The 20,197-nt window shown below is 43.9% G+C and overlaps 2 protein-coding genes across 2 annotated transcripts in view; one reads left to right on the forward strand and one right to left on the reverse strand.

Annotated features, from left to right (window-relative positions):
* The window catches only part of RPGR (retinitis pigmentosa GTPase regulator), a 37,409-nt gene extending 37,191 nt beyond the window's left edge, over window positions 1–218 (reverse strand). Inside the window, exon 1 of the mRNA XM_058419332.1 lies at window positions 158–218. Within this exon, the coding sequence (XP_058275315.1) occupies window positions 158–197 (40 nt within the window). The 5' untranslated portion in view covers window positions 198–218. The remainder of the gene's footprint in view (window positions 1–157) is intronic.
* Window positions 219–3,366: 3,148 nt separating this feature from the next.
* The window catches only part of OTC (ornithine transcarbamylase), a 29,925-nt gene continuing 13,094 nt past the window's right edge, over window positions 3,367–20,197 (forward strand). The window contains 4 exon segments of the mRNA XM_058419304.1: window positions 3,367–3,443; window positions 7,325–7,508; window positions 8,086–8,167; window positions 16,284–16,371. Of these exon segments, the coding sequence (XP_058275287.1) occupies window positions 3,367–3,443; window positions 7,325–7,508; window positions 8,086–8,167; window positions 16,284–16,371 (431 nt within the window).

A 20,197-nucleotide genomic window follows, 5' to 3' on the forward strand; every position in this document is an offset into this window, starting at 1 on the left:
CTCTGACGGCCGCGGACGCGCTTCTCCCCAGACACTGGGCCGGCGCGGGGCCCGCAGCCGGAGGGAGCCGGCGGATACCTGCGGGGGTGAGGCGGGCAGGGCCCGGCACAGGCAGCCGCGCTCCCCCCCGGGTGCCTAGAGCAGCGGCCGCACTCACCGGGCACGGGCAGCTCGGTCCCCGCGGCGGGCGCGGCCATGGCGGCCGGGAGGAGGCCGCGCCGGGCCGGCCGGGCCGCGGGCAGCGCCGCCTGGCGGCCGGGGGGGGCGGCAACGGGCCCGGCCGGGTACTGAGGGGGCGAGGGGGGAACGGGCGGGTACGAGCGGTGAGGGCACGGGATACCGCGGTACGAGCGGTGAGAGCACGGGATCACAGGATAAATCGGCTGTGCTGGGGAGGGGAACGGGCGGGTACTAGCGGTGAGGGGACGGGACCCCCTGTACGAGGAGTCAGGGCACGGGATCCCCCGTTACGAGGAGTCAGGGCACGGGATCCCCCGCTACGAGCGGTGAGGGCACGGGATCCCCCGGTACGAGCTGTGAGGGCACGGGATACCCCGGTACGAGGGGTGAGGGCACGGGATCACAGGATAAATCGGTTGTACTGGGCACGGGATCACAGGATAAATCGGCTGTGCTGGGCACGGGATCCCCCGGTACGAGGGGTGAGGGCACGGGATCACAGGATAGATCGGCTGTGCTGGAAAGGACCTCCGGGATCACCGGGTGCAACATACTGCCAGCGCTGCTTTGGAACTCAATGCCACATCCAGTTGTTCCTTAAACACCTCCAGGGACGGTGGCTCCATCGCCTCCCTGGGCAGCCGGCGGTGGGGCGGCTCCGGGCCCAGCACAAAGCCCAGAGCCCCCGGGGAAAGCTTCTCTATAAAATCGGCCCCCACAGTGCTGGGGACCCCGGACCTCTTGTTGGCCAGTTCAACACTGGACCCAGGACAAATGATCTCATTTTCTCTCTCTTCCCACTTTTTTTTTTTTTTTTTTTTTTTTTTTTAATTACTCTTTTCCTCTTGCTACTAGGAGCTAAGGTGCTAACTTATACCAATTTACATGCCATGTTTATAATTTACTAATAAAACGTTGTAAGGTTTTGTTTGTTTGTTTGTTGCTTTTTACCCTTTGGCATTTGCTGTTCCTTTTCAACCGCTGGCATCTGTAAATCTTGGCCACTCCCTTCCTCTTAGGTGACACTTGCTCACAGGAGCTTGCTATGAAATTGGTCCATGTGGGAGTTGGTATCAGGCAGCCTCTGTACAGGGGTGTGGTGGATTGGCCTTCACTGGACACCAGGTGCCCACCAAGCCACTTATCTCTACCCCTTCTCAGGTGGACAGAGGAGAGAAAACAGGACAGGAAGCATAGGCTGAGAGAAGGCAGTTTACTAAAGCAAAAATTAAAGGTTGCATGCACAAAAGCAAAGCAAAAAAAACAAAGATTTTTTTTTTTTTTCTCTTTTTCCCATCAGCAAGTGAAGTCCAGCCAATTACCAGGAAGCAGGACTTAAACATTTCATCTTTTCTCCAGAAGGCACATATTGTAAAATAATGAATGCTCCACCTTCCTCCTCCTTTCCTTAGCTTTTATATCTGAGCTGGCATCACATGATATAAAATATCCCTTTGGTTAATTTGGGTCAGCTGTCCTAGCTTGACACAAGATCTCAAGGTCTTGTCCACCCCCAACCTACTGATGGGGGGTGGCAAGTTGGAGAGATAGCGTTAATGCTGTGCCAGTGCTGCTCAGCAGTACCCAAAAATCATGGTGTGGTTTCAACACCTTTCTGGATTCCAGTGCAGAGCACTGTGAGAGCTCCTAAGGGAAAATGAATCACAACACAACCAGACCTGGTACAGGGTGTGACCTGACAAAAAGGCGTTGGCACTGTCCCCTCCCTGTGAGGCTGCAGGATGAAACTGGAGGTCTTGGCACCTCAACCAGGTTTGCTGTGTCTGCTCTCTTTTCTCCTGGGTATCACTAATGACACGAGCTTAGCCCCCAGGGGCTGGGCTTGAGGTCATGGGAGTCATTGCCAGAGGACTACCAAGAGGAAAACCATGGCCTGACTTTCTTCTCTTTCTCCTCTTTCTCCTCTTTCTTCTCTCTCTTCTCTTTCTTCTCTTTCTTCTCTTTCTTCTCTTTCTTCTCTTTCTTCTCTTTCTTCTCTTCCACTCCCTCACTATTAATTTCTCTTGGATTTTACTTCTGTTTAACATTTCCCCTGACTCATTTCCCAAGCATCTCAGGGTTGATTCAGCATGAGGGGTCCTGAACAAATCCCAGCAGGAGCTATCACCCTGCATGACTTTTTCGCAGCTGTGTATCTTTCCCAGGGAGTCAAACTTTTTCTCTGTATGTTTTAATTATAAGTTCCTTGCATTGTAATTTCAATGCATCACCCTCTCTGACAGGTATGCCATCACCTTGATTTACACTAGTGCATCTCTCCTTACAGGGAGGAGGAAATGAGAAAGTAATGGTCATATTTCAAAACCACCTACAGTGCAGGTGGCATAAAATCTTATCTGACAATTATATTTGATGGTAGAAACTGAAATGAAATCACTTTAGTATTTAGCAATTGACCTACTTCAGATTATACAGCAAGCAGTTTAGCTTAAGGAGGTAGGCAGGCTGCAGGATTTCACTTTCTGGGCCCCACACTGTTTAATACTACTACAGCATAAGTGAAAACTTAGTCAACAAAACAAAACAAAACAAAAACAAAAACAAAACAAACAAACAAACAAACAAACAAACAAAAAAAACCACAAACAAACCCTAAGAAAAATGTAGATTTTTTTGATGCAGACTACTTCATTATTATTGTCAGGGCCCCAAAAGCATGAATAAGTCTTCATCCCCTGCCCAGTTCCATATCCATGGGCCCAGAACCCTCTTTTTGGGTCAGCTCAGGGCCAATAGTCCCTGATAGTCTGGGCTGTGCTAGAGTTCCCGTGGCCACAGTCCCATCCCTGCTCATGCTAATCCTGCAAGTCTTCTTTTGCCTTCTTCTATCAGCACATGCTTTTGTACAAATATTTAACATGAAAAAGCTACGAAATAGTATTGACACAGGTATGATATGACATGATGAGCCCACACAGAAGAACACAAACTGTGAGTGGTGCAATGGGCCCTGGGAGAAATCTCTGTATCTGTAGGGTTTGACCAAAGAAAAGGTTCAGGGTCAGCCCCAGGCTGGCCCAGCCCTGGCTGGAACAACCAAAACAAGGACCTTGGTTTTTGGTTTTCCCTGCTTTGCACAGCAGCACAGCTCACTCTCTGCTTCCTACACCTTCCTTACTCATAACTTTATTCGTGGGCTAAGAGAAGTCTTAGTGGAAACAGAAGATGCTGTTTAATGTGAGGAATTTTGTCAGCATTGCAATACTAGCAGGGACCAGCAAGCAGCTGCTGCGACAGTTTTGGTGAGCTTATCCGTAAATTTTATCTGGTGTGTGGTGTTTGGTCAGAAACCTGGAGTCAAAAGCTGCAGAATCCTGAGAAGGAGTGAGTGTTTTAGAGAAGGGCTCTGGAGGGGTTTTCCTTGCAATTTTAGTGTTGTTTTGCCTCACAGGGCAGCAAGCTCTGTGACTTTAGGAGACTGGAGGATTATCTGTTTTTATGCTTGTGGAATACCATTAATTTGTTCTCTGGGATTTAGTTTCAGAGTCAGGAAGGAATGTTTAATCTTGAGATCAGTGTGTGCTGCAAGTACTGTAACTAGTAAATAGCAATCTGAGTAAAGTACAGGTAATATTTCTGGTTTCTGGTAATTTAGACATATATCGTGGCCAGTTTCGGGGGGGGGAATTCTCTTCTTGAAGCTGCAAGGTGAATCTCTGCCTCATTATTTTGTGTCTCTATATACCCTGGAGGCATCAGGAAAAGCATGATGTGATGAGAGATTCAAAGTCAAGCAGGCAGACCTGCCTCTGTGACCTGGCTTTGGGTTCTTTGTGCACCCACACAACTGTTCCTGCCCTCCCTGATTTCAGAAGGGTACCTGTATCACAGCGTTTCACTAAGCTGCTTCCCAGGTTCATCACATCTACAAAAGCAGGTTAAAATTTTAGAGCTGAAACTTAATTCCATGTTTTGTCATGGTTTTAGATCAGCTACAGTAAGAATAGAATCAACACTTGTTACATAACAAGTGATTAGTTCTAGAAAACAGTCTGCAGAAATGTCACACTCACAGGAATCCTAATACAAAATAAGTAATTTTTTGTTTATGATTTCTACATTACATCACATGAAAACCAAATGTTTTCCAAGTTCTATGATTTATTTGCTACAGTTTTAGAGTGATCCTAAAGGCTGGTTGGTAATTTTTTAATGAATTTTGGATTTTTACTGCAGCCAATTTGGAAATTTCTGCAGTTAACAGAGGTGGTGGAAAAGCACATTTGGAAAACAGCTGTAGTAAAGCTGGTTTTCCAAGGAAGTAATCTGATTTGTTAAGTTCCACACACAGCATTGTTATTTTTGGTGGGTTTTTTAACCTTATAGCATAACGATGGCATAAGCTATCACCACTGTCTGTGAGTATTACCAGCTAAGCACAGTGTGTTTGATACTGCAGGATAACCTAATGTCTGTGAGTCTGTGCTGAGTCCAAAGTTATGCTCTCCCTGCTCAGAAAGGAAGAAGCCAAAACTGTTTGACCTTGCAATTCTGCCTGTTACATTTTAACTTTGGTACGTTGTCTCATGCTCCTTCTCTGGAATTAATTTTTCCATTTCTGCCCCTCTTTCAGATATGGATAACAGGGAAGGGAGCAAATTTCTTGGAGGTCATAGCAATAAAACTGAATCTTTGAGAGGTCAGGAGCAGATCTCTAGTCCAACTTTCTTCTTGCAGCCTGTCAAACACCATATGAGAGCAGCTATGCCTTTGCTTAGCCACGTCTTGAAAATACTTAAGGATGGTAATTCCAAATCCTCTCCAGGTAACCAATTTAGGTGCTTCACTATCTGGCAGTGGAGAAATTAGTCGTGAATATCTCTCAGTCCACTTCTCAATTGTGCCAGATGGTGAAACAAGACCAAAGAACAGAAGCTGTTTTTTGGCAAATTGAGATTAGATAATCTCTAAATCCCTGGAAGGAATTGCAGGCTGAAATGAGAAAAACAAGGAGCAGCCCCAAAGCTGTTCTGGAAACAAGGAGGCAAAGGAGAGGAGGGAGCAGCAAAAAATTGCATAGATTTGAAAGCAGGACATGTTTGGGTTTTTTTCCCCACTAACACGTTAAAAAGTAAATCCCTGTCCTGAAAATCTAAAGTAATTAAAGGAGTCCCAGTTATAAAACTATTTTCCTTCAGAATATACTCAATGAAAAATAAAGCCAATCCTGTGATTACAAATTAAGTGTCTTGGTATTCAAGAGTGGATTTCAGTAGCTTATCTTGGTGGGCTGTTTTTCATGGTGTGGTAAAAACTACCTGAACCATGAATGCCCATACACTTGCTTCCATTTTCTTACCTCTGCTTCGAGCTGGGAATGTGCTTGAAAACGTCCAGCAGACAAACATTTGCTGTCTGCTCTGGGAGCCCACAGAGCTCCAGGACCATGTCACCTGCACCTGCACAGCTCCCTTGTGAGGCACTGCAGAAACAGCACCCCAAGGGCCTCGGTAATTCCCCTCTGTGATCCATGGCACACACTGCAATGGTCTGGAATTCCAGTTCCCAGAGGGAAGAGATGTTCCTGCCCTTTAAGGCAGAGGTCTGAAAGGGCCAAAACCCAAGCGAAGCAAGATCTTAAAATTATATTTCATGACCAGCCTTCATAACTATATCAAGGGCTGTTTTAGCTCATGGACTGGGGAAAATGATTTGGTGACACTCTTTGGCTGAGCTGCCACAGGTACAGAGGGACAGCAGCAAAGAAACAGAGCAGGCAAAAAAAGGCAGAAGAGAAAGGAGGACACAAAGAGCACTAAGCTGAGAAAGTGGCACTCTGAAAACCAGAGTGGAAACTACTGAAAAGGAATGGGGCAGAAATAAAGAATTTGGAAAGCTCTGAAACGGCTTAAACATAAGTGGAGCAAGAGCTCTGAGGGAACAGCCCTCATCCCTGGCCTGCAGCTGCACATGGAGCCTCTGCCCACAAGTCCCTGGCTGCATCCATCTGGCCATGGTTTGTGCCCTGCATAGCCCACCCTCCAAAGCCAGGGCTCTGCAGTGTGGGGCTCAGGCTGTCATGTGGGGCTGTGTCCAAAGCCTCATGGGGGTATATGTGGGCATATTTTCCTAGCTGTGGACTTCAGGGCTTGGCAATTAGCAGGCACTGCATCTGAGCTAGTCTCAAATGGTGAGCTAAAGGGAAATATAAAACACAAATACAATTGGAAATAGAAAAGTATTAGCCACACTCAGTCCACGTCTTTGCACTGCTTTGCACTGCTTTTCATTAGATCAGTCTAAAAATGTCCGTGTCTTTGCACTGCTTTTCATTAGATCAATCTAAAAATGTTGACTTTGAATAAAAAGACATGTTTAGCTCATACCCATCAAAACCTTAGCAAGAGTACAGTGTGGGTTGTGTAGTGCTGAGGAGGGCTGTAAGTACAGAGCCAGAGAAAGGGCTGAACTGCCACACTTCCCTGTTAAACTTTAGCCTGGGCAACATGGGCTTGGACAAGACTTTCATTAAGATCCCTCATCTAAGCTAGAGGAAATTTGATCATGTAACTTCTGTGGGTGATTATCAACATCCAATATCATGTGATTCTGTAATCCTGAATCTGGATGGAGGCCAGAATACACTGAATAAACACCACATGTCCAGAATTCTCTTGTGGGGTACAGTAAGGCTGTTTTGTTGGGTTCTTTTACCCTTTCCCCAAGTGTAATAAAGATATTTCCTACACATTTACAGAAGTGCCACCTTTTGTGAGAGTGGGGTTGGAATGTGGCAAGTGTCTACTCATCCATAAAGCATAAAGGAGGGAGAAACAGCACCGAGATCCATTTCTCTTATTCTATCCCCTGAAAGGGCAGTTTGGGGTCTACACATAAATCCTTTTAACAGGTTCTGAATGGCTTTATTTGTCAGGCAGTATGCAGTTGCCATATGCATTTCAGAAGGCAGAAGAAAATACATCTAATATACATTTTATGATAGAATTTGAAATATTGTTACAGTGGCCATCAATACAGTGCATAGTGGCATGCTGTGCCTGTCTGACAGGAGTTATTTAAACTAATTAACAAAGTCTATCAGGATGATCCAGCTGGGTCATGTGAGGGAAGTGGGAGATATTTCACGTGCTTGCTCACTGGATTTAGCACATGTACAATTCAGCATTGAATGGCAAAAATTACACATTTTTTTGCTCTTTTGACTCAGGTATGGGACACCAGCTCCAATGAATGTTCAAATGAAAGGTCGGGACCTCCTTACTTTACAGAACTACACAGCTGATGAACTGAAGTATTTGCTGTGGATGGCATCAGATTTGAAACAAAGGATAAAGCACGAAGGAGAGGTAAAATGGTTTAACTGTCATTTAGGTCCCTCATGTTGAAATAAATACTGTTCTGAAGGGTGTTGTGAAAAAGCCTTTCAGATGTCTTGTCCTAAACAAAAATCTCCTGAGCTCTTAAATACTGTAAATCATGTGCTACGAAACTAGGAGCCTTCCTCTAAAGTGTCCAGAGATGTTCTTCAAATGCTTCAGAGGACTTTGTGAGTAGAAAAGTTAAACAGGTTTGTGCAGCTAACTCCCTGTTGTCAGCTAACCCCATCCATCCACACATGGTGTACCTGCAGCACTAAATGTAGGAAATGGAGGACACTTCCCTGCATGGAATTAAATTAGTATCTGAGTTCTCCTTAATGCTGGCTCAAATTGAGTGCCAAAATGCAGTTGGTTTTGGGCCTAGAATTACTTCTTTGCCTTTAACCTTTCCACTGCTAATAAATTTATTGAAGGACAGGAGAACAAAACCACAGGTAAAAAAACCCCTACTTCTGCAATTTTTTTAATAATGAATTTAAATGTGCAGGAAGTATTTCATACTTTAATGTTAACCTTAATTATACCTTAATTTTCCATGTTTCAGTATTTGCCTTTGATGCAAGGCAAATCTTTGGCCATGATTTTTGAGAAGAGAAGCACAAGGACAAGATTATCTGCAGAAACAGGTAGGTCTGAGCAACGGCAGAGTAAGACTTTATATGAAACTCTCTACACTGAGTATGTACTGAAAAACACGGCATAATTTTGTATTTAGCAATTTCTACTCAGGAGAAACCCAAACTTTGAAAGCAAAAATATGAAAAAGATGGTGGCTATTTATGTTTCACCTTGTATATCAATTTCACAAGCACTTGTCTTTGGTCACTGAAATTTTGTCAAAATCTTCCAAAACACGGTAGATCAGAAATAAAGTAACAGGCAGAAGTAAGCATTTCTGGTGTAAGCTCCTAGCTGTACTGGCAAAATGTACATTTCCTAACATCTGCTTCAGGAAGCATCACAAATTTAATTTTGTGCAAGCTCCAATAAATATTTTTCTAATGTAATATGCATTACTGTTGTTGCATTTCAAAGTATGTTTTTAGGCTGCGAATCACGGTAATGCCTTGATATAAATTCGGGGGAGGGGGGGAACTTAACATGATTACCTACAGGGAAAGATAACTTGATGGAGACTCAAGGGTATTAGCCTAATAACATCAGGCCCTGGAACATTTTTTCTTTTAGGTGACAGTCCTGCAAGCACTGTAACATGTATACATGGTGCCTTTATTTACATGACAGTTGTTCTGAATTCAATGGCACTGCTGAAATAAATCACTCATCAATCAATCATTCAGAGCAAGAAATAACTCTGAACTGGTGATGCATCAAGGAAGAACTTGCTCTTCTCCCGTTTAAGTTGACCCAGAATTCCTCAATTCCCCCTAGTGAAGGAACAGGAAACCTGTTGAATATTCACATTTCTTTACAAGCTGAGAGAAGGTAAAAATAATGGAAGGAAGAAGCAGATACATTAATTCCAAGCGTTTATGAATTTGCCTTTGTATTGTCTGGCACAGCCATTTGCCTGCTGAACCTGCTCTTTAAGCAGAGTTGTGGTTGCTTTCTGTTTTCTCCAGATAGAGAGGACTTACTAATGCGCATTCCCTCCCTGTGAAGACCACCCACCTTTTAATTCCTGAGTTTTTAGTCCAGTTTCTTGTTGCCTGCCATCCTGGTATATGGCCAGATAATGAATTCTCTGGATCTGTTTATCCTTCATTCTTCTGTATTCTGAGGGAAGCACTGCCTAGTCCTCGGCTTTTGAAGGCTTATGGAAAGGGGAAGCTCAGGAAAAGTTCAAATGAATTAACTTAAGGGCGGGAGTTAATGCACATAAATTCATCCAAGGGAGAATTAAGCTCCAGTGGAATAAAACAAATTTATTTCTAAGTGAGAGCTTCCACAAGGGGTTTAATGTAGTTTAGCTTCTGTGCATTAACTTCACACCTTCAGTTAATTGGTCTTAAGTCTTTTAAGCCTAAGACTTTGCTTCAAAGGCAGACTCAATTTTTTTCTGTCCACAAAAACTCTATACATTTCAGATGCTTTTTTACCATAAATTATTCCCTCGGAATTTCAAACTCAAAATAAATGTGAGGCCACATGTGTTCCTTTTAGCTAAACAAGATAATTTAATAGCAATTTTCTAATGTCTAGTGAAAGTGGACAATTGCAGTGGATTGAAGTGTTTATTTATAAAGTTCCTGAGTCATCTCAAATAGCACTTCCCAAGAGCTGCCCCTTCAGTAACTTGAGGGAGGTCACTTGTAGGGCAAGGTCCTGGGGATGAGATTAATCTAAACAAACCTTGCAACTCTCAGGAACAGCTAAATCACTGAATTTCATTACAGAGTAGAGACTTGGAAAGCACTGATCACAAAATCTTCTCTGTGCAGCATCTAGGAGTTTGTTGGGATATATTAACAACATGGAAGTCTTTTCAGAATTCCTACTGTCCCTGTGCCTATAAAGAACAACATTACTGAAAAATAGATAAACAGAGTGGTTGAAGTTGGAAGTAATCTCTGAAGGGCATCTGGTCCAATCCCCTGCTCAAGCAGGATCTTCCAGAGCCAGTTGTCCAGGACCATGTTCAGAAGTCTTTTGAACATCTCCAAGGATGAAGATTCCACAATCTTTTGTGGCAACCTATGCCATTGCTCAATCAGCTTTTCAGTAAATAAAATTTACTTTTGAAAGGGACCTTCCCAGTTTGTGCCCATTGCACTACTGAAAAACACCTGACTTTGTCTCCTCCCTTCAGGTGTTTATATACATTAGCAATATTCCCCCTGAACCTTCTGTTCTCTAGGCTGTACAGTCCCAGCTCTCAGCTTTTCTTCTCATTTGCAATATGCTTCAGTCCCCCAGCCATCTTTGTGACCCTTTGTTAACATGGACATACCAACTGTATCCAATATCTCCATGTTTCTCATACTGAGGACCCCAAACCCAGACTCTCAAGCTTTGGTCTCACCAGTGCGGTATAAAGAGGAAGGATCACTTCCTTCCACCTCCTGGCAGTATTTGTCTGGTGCAATCCAGACAAATTCCCCACCCTTGCTGGAAAGGTACACACTCTGCTGGATCATGTTCAATTTGCTGTCCACCAAGACCCCCAAGTCCTTTTCTGCCAAGCTGCTTCCCAGCTGGGAGGCCCCCATCATGTCCTGGTGCATGGGGCTGCTCTTCCTCAGGTGCAGGACTTTGCATCTCTCCTTGTGGAACTTCATGGGGCTCCTGTCAGACCATTCTTCCAGCCTGTCAAGATCCCTCTGGACAGCAGCATGACCCCATGATGCAGCAGCCATTCCTCTCAGTTTTGTGTCATCAGCAGACTTGCTGACACCACACTTGGTCATTGAGGCCCTTAACACAGGTGTTAAACAGGACTGGACACAAATGGACCCCTAGGGTACCACTGGTCACTGGCCTCCAGCTGGACTTTGTGCTGGTGGCCACCACTCTCAGGACTGGCCCTTTGGAGAGTTCTGAACCCCTCCCAGGCTCTGCTCATCCAGCCCAGGCATCCACAGCTTGGTTAGGAGGATCTCATGGGAGACACCATCAATGGACAAAAAGAAGTCCAGGCAGACAAACCCCATTGCCCTCCCCTCATCTACCAGGCCAGTCATAGAATCATAGGGGTTGATCAAGCTTCTCAAGCATGACTTCCTCTTGGTGAAGCCATGCTGACTGCTCCTGACAATTTTCTTGTCCTTAATCTGCATAGAAATGGTTTCCAGTACCAGCTGCTTCATCACTTTCCCATGGATTGATGTGAGGCAGCTTAGCCTATCTTCTCTGTGTCCTCCTGTAGTAGTGCATTAATTGGGTTTATATTGTATTTCATTTTTATACTGGGTTTTGTAATGGTTTCTTCTGTACCATCCTGTTCCCTTGGAGAATGTATCACGTGGTTTGTCCTTGCTCCTCCACCCCGTCCATCCTCCCACACTGGAATGTAACCCAACTCTGTTCCAGTCCCACCTTACCCCTGATTGGGTAGTGGCTTGTCCCTGCCTCTAGCCCTGTCCTCCCTGGGAAAAAGCCCTGGGACGGGTGGGGGAGCTCTGTTTTTCTCCGGGACCGGGACGGGGACGGGGACCTGAGAGAGCTCTGGACCCTGTGGGGTCAGGACCCCAGAATAAAGCCATGATCCCCCCCGGACTGAGAGCAGACTCTTTCCTTTTGCCATCCATGGGGACCTGCTCTCTCTAAAGGAAAAGGTTCCAGCAGCCCCTGGGATCTTTCAGAACCCCTGAAGGAAGATTCCTTCTGAAGCTAGCCAATTCTCTCTCAAGCTAGCCAAGGCTAAAATGGAGCACGGGCTCCGAGGGAGAGAGAGAGCCGCTTCATCCTCATTCTTGCCCCTCTTTAACTTAGAGGATGACAATTTTGCATTTCTCCCACTTACCCAGATCAATTGAAGAATATCAGAACATTAATTTATGATGCATTGTAATAGATCAGATGATATTTAAGGTTTTCCAATATCTTCTCTTATTGTAATGACATTGCAACAGTACTGAATAATATACCTCTCCTTGGGGTATAATTCATTGCCTCTTTAATCTTGTCCTAATGTATATTTCTGAAACCCATATAATTTTACCATTTCTAACATAAGTTGTGATGTTGTAAGTTTAATGCAGAATTAGAAGTAACTTCCATAGTGTAGTGGCAAAGAAAATCCAGTTCTGTGAGCCTAGTAGATTTATATCTATCACTGGCTATTTTATTGGAAAATGTGACATCTGCTATTACACTGGAAAATGTCACCTCTTCACAGTCAGAATCCCATACTCATTCTGCATAAAATCTTGTATACTTTTCGAAAACAGAACTATTCACATGGTCGTATATTACTTGTAAAATAAACATCCTCAGGCATGGCACAAAGGTGAATGCCCTGCTTTTGTTATAGCTTTGGTGTAAAATATTCTGATTGTCACTGTTGCTCTTAAAATATACAGCTACAGTTATGTTGTAGTGAATAAATCACAAACAAATCCAACCATTTCACAGATACTGAATGCAGGCAATATTTCACAGGGCAGAATGGAGGGGAAGCAGTGCAGGTAGGAAAGCTCAGCCTACTTTCTCTTGTTGTGCACTGGAATATACAAGATCTTAGCAGCCTTACAGGGGTTCAGTGCCACTGGCCTCAGTGGAATTTCTCCCAACTCACTCCTCCTACACAGTGGGGTGAGAGGAACATGATGGCCATGCCTGAAGACTGCTACACAGAGTCACAGACATAATTGCATCCTAGCATATGAACTAATGTGGTGGGGTTGGTATTACATGGCAGGGGTACAGCATCTGTTTTCTGTTGGAGTGGTTAAGCATTATTTCGCTTGGCCTCATTACAGAACGCCCAAACGCGCTCTTGGTTTACTCTCCACTTAAAAGGATAGCTTAAAAATAACTTCTAAAAACTGCTTATCAGGTTTTAGCTTCTGCTTTAGGAATATTCTGTAATTTCTGCCTAGAAGTGTTCTTTGTTATCAGTCTAAATGGAGAAATACTTTCTATTTTGTAAGTCCGGGCAGGCAATGGGGAAATTAATAAATGCAAATCCATACGTCTTGAAATTCTGAAAAAGATTCTTCCTCTGTGTCTGAGAAGATGACTGTGTGTGTCTCCTGGTGACTGCCCCAGAACTGTGTAGCCAACCTGTGAACCACAGGATTCATTTTGGCCCCCTTGCCTCATGAAGCAGGGACAGCCTGGGATGAAGATTTCACTCACATCCTGTCTGAAAGAGTTTGCATAGTTGGGGTCAATAATGTACCACAGCATGAGGTGTGAAACTGTGTATTTGGAAACCTAACAGCAGGGAGAAGTGTGGACATGGGGTAATAATCTATTCTGGATTTGCAGTATTGACATTTAGTAGTTTATTGAAGATATCACGATTCATATAAATATTTAGTACGTGGCCTTGGATATGACCAGGTTGTGACAACAAAGAGGATTAGATCTCCCAGTTTAACATAGCACTGCAATGTTTATTTGCTGAATTAGTGCCTGCATACCTTCAAAAGTCATCATTTTTTTTTTTTTGCTTTCTTCTGGTAGTCTGGATGAAAGAATCTGAAAAAGATTCTGTCTCTGCAACTATATACAAAGCTAGAGCACAGAGCTCCTGTATTTCCAGATGGAAAGCTTTGGAAATATGTTCCCAGGCCCTGCACAGATGGCCAGTTCATGAGCAGAGAGCCCGACACATCCGGGCTCTGCTATGTACACAGACTCCAGGTGGCAGCTCTGACCGGGCAGTCTGACGTCTGGCAACTCTGAATAAATGCTCAGATTCCCATTTTTTTACCTGGGCATCATATATAGAAAACAGAACATGTCCATTGGAGCCTGCCCGGACTGTGAATCGTCTACTAAAACGTATGCATTTGGAATCCTAAAATGCAGAGCTGCTGCATTGTGTGGAACTTGCAGGAATAAATCACTGACATAATTGTATGTGACTCAAAATAAATTCACAAGAATTTGGGAAGGAAAAGTTACTGCCAATGCCAGTTCATCCTTGAGGTCCTGACTTAAAAATTTGCACTGAATAAACAAACAGGCTGTGGTGTGTAGTTTGCATACACTGTCCTCTAAATACAGTGTTTGTGTCTGAGCTGCAGAGGGGAGGTGAAAAAACAGTAACAGTAGAATAAATGGTGCTTCATTCTTAAACATTTGCTGTGTCTGACTTGCAATATTGTTGAGATTTGGAGCAATCCTTAATGAAAACGACAAGAAATTAAGAAGGGCCCATTCAATAAGATGAGCGTACAGTGGCTAGGGGAGCAGAAATTTGCCCTTCAGGTGGGACCTGGAGCATCATTATTTTTAATCTGACATTTAAGGAAATTGAGACAGGCCGAAGACAATGATTTGCCAGTATTTTTTATTTTTTTAATCTATTGTATTTTAAACTCCAGAGGCTGGCTGAACTGGTGCAAAGCAGAAGACACCTCGACCCTTCTGCCCGCAGGAGATGGTTGTTAATAAGGGCTGCTCTGTGTAAAGGAGCCCGGCTGTGGGGCCCAGACCTGCTGCCTGTACCTGTTGGTTTTATCTGTGAAAGGGTTCAGTGGTCAGTCCTGGTTTAATCCTCTTTTAAAAAGTAGCTGTGAGATAAAAATTTTAATCGATGGCAGACCTGAACAACCGCCGTGCTGAAGCTGCAGGGCTGAATCTGGCAGCAGTGCCATCTAATGGATACAGCCAGCCTGAGCAGCTTTTGACCTTTTCTTCTAGGTTTTTTTCTTCCTTTTCCACTTCTTTTTTTCTCTCTCTTTTTAAATTTTTGTTTCGAACAGCACGAAATTCATCAGTATTTCCAAGACATCACAGTTTGGTAAATAAGGTGGGGGTCTCCACTTTTCTGGCTATATGCAGCCTTTATCTTTCTGGCAATACAAAGACATGCTTCTTTCTATATTTTTGTCACAATAAAAGACTCACGGCCCCACAGGGTTGTCTCAACAAGGCTGGTTGGTCCATATTAAGATTCTCTGGAAATTTCCTCCATCAGAAATGCTTGTGACAGAGCAGGATCTGCCTGCAGGTAATTTCTGTACTGGAAAGTTGTTCTTATCACAGAGAAAATGCCTTACAGGGCTAGAGCCCAGTACAAATCCTACCCTTGGTACCTCCCCAGCTGTGGGACCCTGTGTCCCGTGCTAGGCTTATGCTAAACCATCTGTGACAGTTCATAAAACAGCCCCATCCTCCCCATGTGTGGCCATGAGAGACTTTACACTCAGATTAAGTACGAAGAGGCTTCAGATTAAACCAGGCAAAGGCAGAGAAACTCAGATGTTCATGAAGAGTTGTTTTCTTCCCTGTCTGTGTCAGATGGTTGCTTGTGGTAACTTTCTGCTGGTGGTGCAATTAAAATAAAGCAGCAGAGAACCTGAGAGTTGCCCTTAACGTGTAATTTGTCTTCATCCAAAACACTGTTCAGACACTTCTGAAGTTCCCCAAAGTGTTTTATATTCTTAAATGATGCTCAAGTCTTTCCATCGTTTCCTGCTCAGGAATGGATTTTGTTCTTCATATCTAATCCATGCAGTTCTTTGGACCTCCTTGCAAATTCCTAACTATTCCCTCCCCACAAATTCCCTATTCTGGGGTAGAGAGATGCTGGCAGGGCCTGAGACTTTTCCTTTTTTCTCTCTCACATTATCATTTTTAAGGCAGCTGGTCATTTGAGACCAAATTCAGGTTTGTTACAGCGTATGAGTTGGCTTAGCGTTTTCTGTCTGAGTGGCTTTACATGAAAGACAGATGTTGATCCTTGCCAGGATGTGGAAGTACACGAGGTGACTCGGATGGCCCTTCTAGGATGGAAAGTCCATGGAGTAGAAATGCAGCATGATGAATGGATTACCTGGCTCTTTACAGGGAGCAACAGTGATGCTTGTGGCAATGTGTAGCCTTGGAGCTTGAATGACTTCCTGTGATCGCAGGTCAGCTAACTCAAGGCTAAGGATTTCAGTAAGGCATGCATTTGAGTTTGTTTATTCCAAAGCACATCTATTTGAAATTTTGTGGTCAAATGCTAATGATTTTAACTGTTGGATGTCCTGCTGACTTCTATTTTTGTTTTTGTAAATGTATTTTATATCAAGAAGATTTTGAATCTTGGCTTTAAACATGAGATTATGGTATTTCATTTATCTTTTTTTTTTTTTTTTTTTTTTTTTTTTTTCCTCACTGTAGGATTCGCACTCCTTGGAGGACATCCTTCCTTCCTTACAACACAAGATATACATCTGGGCACTAATGAGAGTCTCACAGATACAGCAAGGTTGGTAAAATGTCATTTGATTGATCACTGCATTTGGTAATTGATTGGGCTGACGCCTGTCTTGCAGAATTTTGGAAGCTGATATTGTCTTTCTGGAAAATGTCAGAAGGTAGTCCAAATTTCCTAAATATTTACAGATTAGTTCAGAGAATCTGTAGCTCAGTAAACCTTTATTCCATCCTCTTAAGCTATCCTACACTTCCCACACTGAGACTTATTTTGGCATATAGAGTGTTAATTAGCGTTACATTTACAAATGGAACAATTTTATGAACCTCAGTAGTCATGTAATTCCACTGATGACAGCACATGTACTCTAACAAGACTGGAAACCTTCTGGTTCTGCTGCCCTTGGAGCAAAATCAAAAAGCAAAGACATCATTTCTGTTAATTAGGCCGGCTGCTGGTGGGCCTTAGCCTGATGCAGCAGTGTCCCTGCGGTGACAGGGTGGCACTGAGGGCCTTTCTGATCCCCCTGTTTCAGCAGCAAGAAACTGCACCAACACTTCGCAGCCAGTTCCAGATTTCCTGCACCCACCGTCAGGGCTGCTGTGGCGGCTGGGCTGTGGCTCCCTTCTCTTCCTGGCATCCCTGGAAGATCTCGGTCCTGCCCAGTCCAAGATGCCTGCAGGGATGGGTAACAGCCTATCCCCATTGCTGGGGCAGAGAGGACCCGAGCTCAGAGTTTTTCCACAGTGGACTGCCTCTGATGCTGCAGAAAGCTGGCAGAACGGGAAGTCATGTCTTGCAGGTGCTCCTGCTGTTTTCCACAGCATCCCAGCTACCGAAGCTTCATCCAGCCTTAGCGTTATCCTGCTCTCGAGGCAGCCCTTTTGCAGCCTGAGGGCGATTCAGTGGGGCCCAGCTGTTGGGAGGTTAGCAGTGTCTGAGTGGTCCTTATTGTTCCGGCGAAAGATATGCAGCTCATCAGGCTCAATTCAAAAAGTGCAATCAGGCAGATGAGGTCCATTGCCTGTGCTGAATACCACAGTTCTCAGTCAGTGGGAGAGACTGTTTGAGAACTGTGTTGCTGTTCTCTGTGATGAAATCCAACGAAAATTTAAGAAAAAAACTATCAAATATTTGAACATTTTAAATTTTCCTTCCTTGTTTTTTTGCTACTTGTTATAAATAAAATCGACCAGATTCGATTTATCAGAAATTTAGAATTTTATTGTGAGACAAAATATCAGTCTCAGAAAGCCACAATTAAAAGGACAGCGTCGAGCCCGGGATCGCCGCTGGGTGAACACGGATATCAGACTCTGCCAGTCTGTTACCCCCCCAAGTTCACAACTTCGGTCTCCAGCCGCCCCTTTTTATACACTGGATCGTGGAGTGAAGTCCGGGATTCTGACGGTCTTCCCTCCGAGGCGTCTTCATTAATCATGCAAGTCCTGGTATCAGGAGTTTGAATGGACCAGTAGGGTGGAACAATGCAGCTGATGGTTGGGCCCGGGTGTGTCGTGGATATGTTAATTTCGACGGAGACGAGTAGAGATATCCATCTGAAGTGATTATCTCTGGACTTGTATCTCCGTTTTCCGTTGTCCTTTGTATCCTTTCAGGGATTCCCGGCAGCGATAGTTTCTAGGCCCCCTTTCTGGTAATTCCAATCATACTTTCCTCGTGTCCCTCCCGTGCTTCCCGAGTTGAGGAAATTCTTTTATTTTGGTTTTTCCATTTTACTTTTACCTATATTAGTTTGAACAAATCTTTAACACTCATATTTATACAGTGAACATTTACCCTTTATAATTTGATAACACAAATTAACTTGAGCACATATATCACACTACTGAAATGGAAGACATATGGGTGTTGACAGTAGAAAGGAAAAACCTCAGACTCTTGAGGTTTGAAAATACTTAACTCTGCTAGATACAGAACTCTGCCATAATCAAAGTGAGCTGCAGCAATAGAATCATAGAATGCTTTGGGTTGGACGAGACTATAAATATCATCTTGTTCCAAGCCCCCTGTCATTGACAGGGATACTTTTCACTATCCCAGGTTGTTCAGAGCCCCATCCAGCCTGGCCTTGAACACTTCCAGGGATGGGGCATCCACAGCTTCTCTGGGCAACCTGTACAGGGCCTCACAGTGAAGAATTTCTTCCTAACATCCAATCTAAACCTACTCTCTGTCAGTTTGAAGCCATCCCCCCTTGTCCTGTCACTCCAGGCTCTTGTAAATAGTCCCTCTGCATTATTTCTTGTAGGCTCTATTCAGGTATTGGAGGGCTGCAATTAGGTCAGTCTGGAGCCTTCTCTTTTCCAGGCTGAATAATGCCAGCTCTCTCAGCCTTTCCTTGTAGGTGAGGTGCTCCCTCCCTCATCTGCTCTGCTACAAAGCTGGCTGTGAGCCCCAGCAGCCAAACCTTCAGGAAGGGGAAGGATGCAGTCAGGGTCCATCCAAAGGGGCAATAACCTCTACAAGCATTGTCCCACCAGCCATGCAGGACTGTCACCTGGAGCCTCTGTGCCATTCAGATACCAACCCTGAAGCAAATCTGACACAAAAACTGGTATGCTTGATACAGGCCAGTTTTCATTTCTTCTTCTTCCAAGATGTGACAGTAAAAAGCATTAAATCTTTTGTTTACAATGTCCTGAATGAACAATGTTTGCACAAGCGAGAAAGGAAAAAGGCAGACAATAAACTATGAGAAACAAGGCAATAAATAGAAGCAAACAAATCTTCCAGCCATTCTGAAGGCATCCCCATTCTGTGGAAAAAGTTTCTACATCACTTCCCAAGCAAACCTTCAGCCCCCTTTTCTCTGTCACTGCTTGCTCTTCCAGGACAAGTCCCTATTTATGACTCTTACCCGGGGATTTTACTCCTCTGCTGGGTCACAGCTCTCACCTGCTACAGTGGCCAGGGGGTTTCCCCAAATCCTTACAGAATCCCACATGCTCTGCTCCACTCTTGCTCTCATTAGCAGAAATACTACTGACTGCATAATCAAGGCTGAGCAGTTTACCTAGAAGAACAATTGGAGTGTTAATTCTTTGGTGTTTCCTGTGAATGAAAGATGACATCCCAACCTCATTCACTTAATGTAAGAACAAAAAAAGGATGCCTCCAGTAGACCCAGAGGGTATTTCAAATATTTACAGCCATGTGTCTGGGGCTCTGAAGGCCTTTGAAGTACTTGAGATTGAGACTTAAAGTGAAAGGGGCACAGTTCCATAAAAGTCACAGTTTTTATTAGAACTGCTGCAGGTAAGGGTTGAAAGCATTGCTGCTGTGAACATATTTTTTGTGACTTATTACCTGCTTGTAAATCAGTTCCTCCATGCTTCACAAGATATTTACATTTAAACTGACACAGTGGCAAAAAGTTACCGCCCATTAAGGGAGCTCTAAGCCTTTCAATTCTGTTTAACATGTCTGATATATTACCTGAAATGAAATATAAGTACTGTGTCTGTATTTCCCACTGCAGAGCAGTTCCACTGGGCATCACTAAAGCTCAGTGGCCATCAGGTTCAGTGGCAGCCCTGAAGAACTCATAGGGTGATTTCAGCACTCCACTGGAATTATTAGGGCATTAATCTCTGCGTTTATGGGGAACAGGTTTACTTTGCTGAGAACACACCCATTGTCTATCCCTGTGAGACCATGAGTGAAAGTGAAGTAAGCTTGTCAGAAGCTTAAAGCTTTTGAATGGATATAAACTTTCAAAACAAAAGCAAAACTACCTTGGATAGCAGTATTCTATACAAAATATATGCAAATGCCCCATTTTCAAATTCAGAGGTCTGCCATACCAAAAAGGCGTACTCTGTGTTTCATTTTGGATTCCTCAGAGAATACAGTT

The sequence above is a fragment of the Hirundo rustica genome, chromosome 2 (genome assembly GCF_015227805.2).
Source record: "Hirundo rustica isolate bHirRus1 chromosome 2, bHirRus1.pri.v3, whole genome shotgun sequence".
Taxonomy (NCBI): domain Eukaryota; kingdom Metazoa; phylum Chordata; class Aves; order Passeriformes; family Hirundinidae; genus Hirundo; species Hirundo rustica.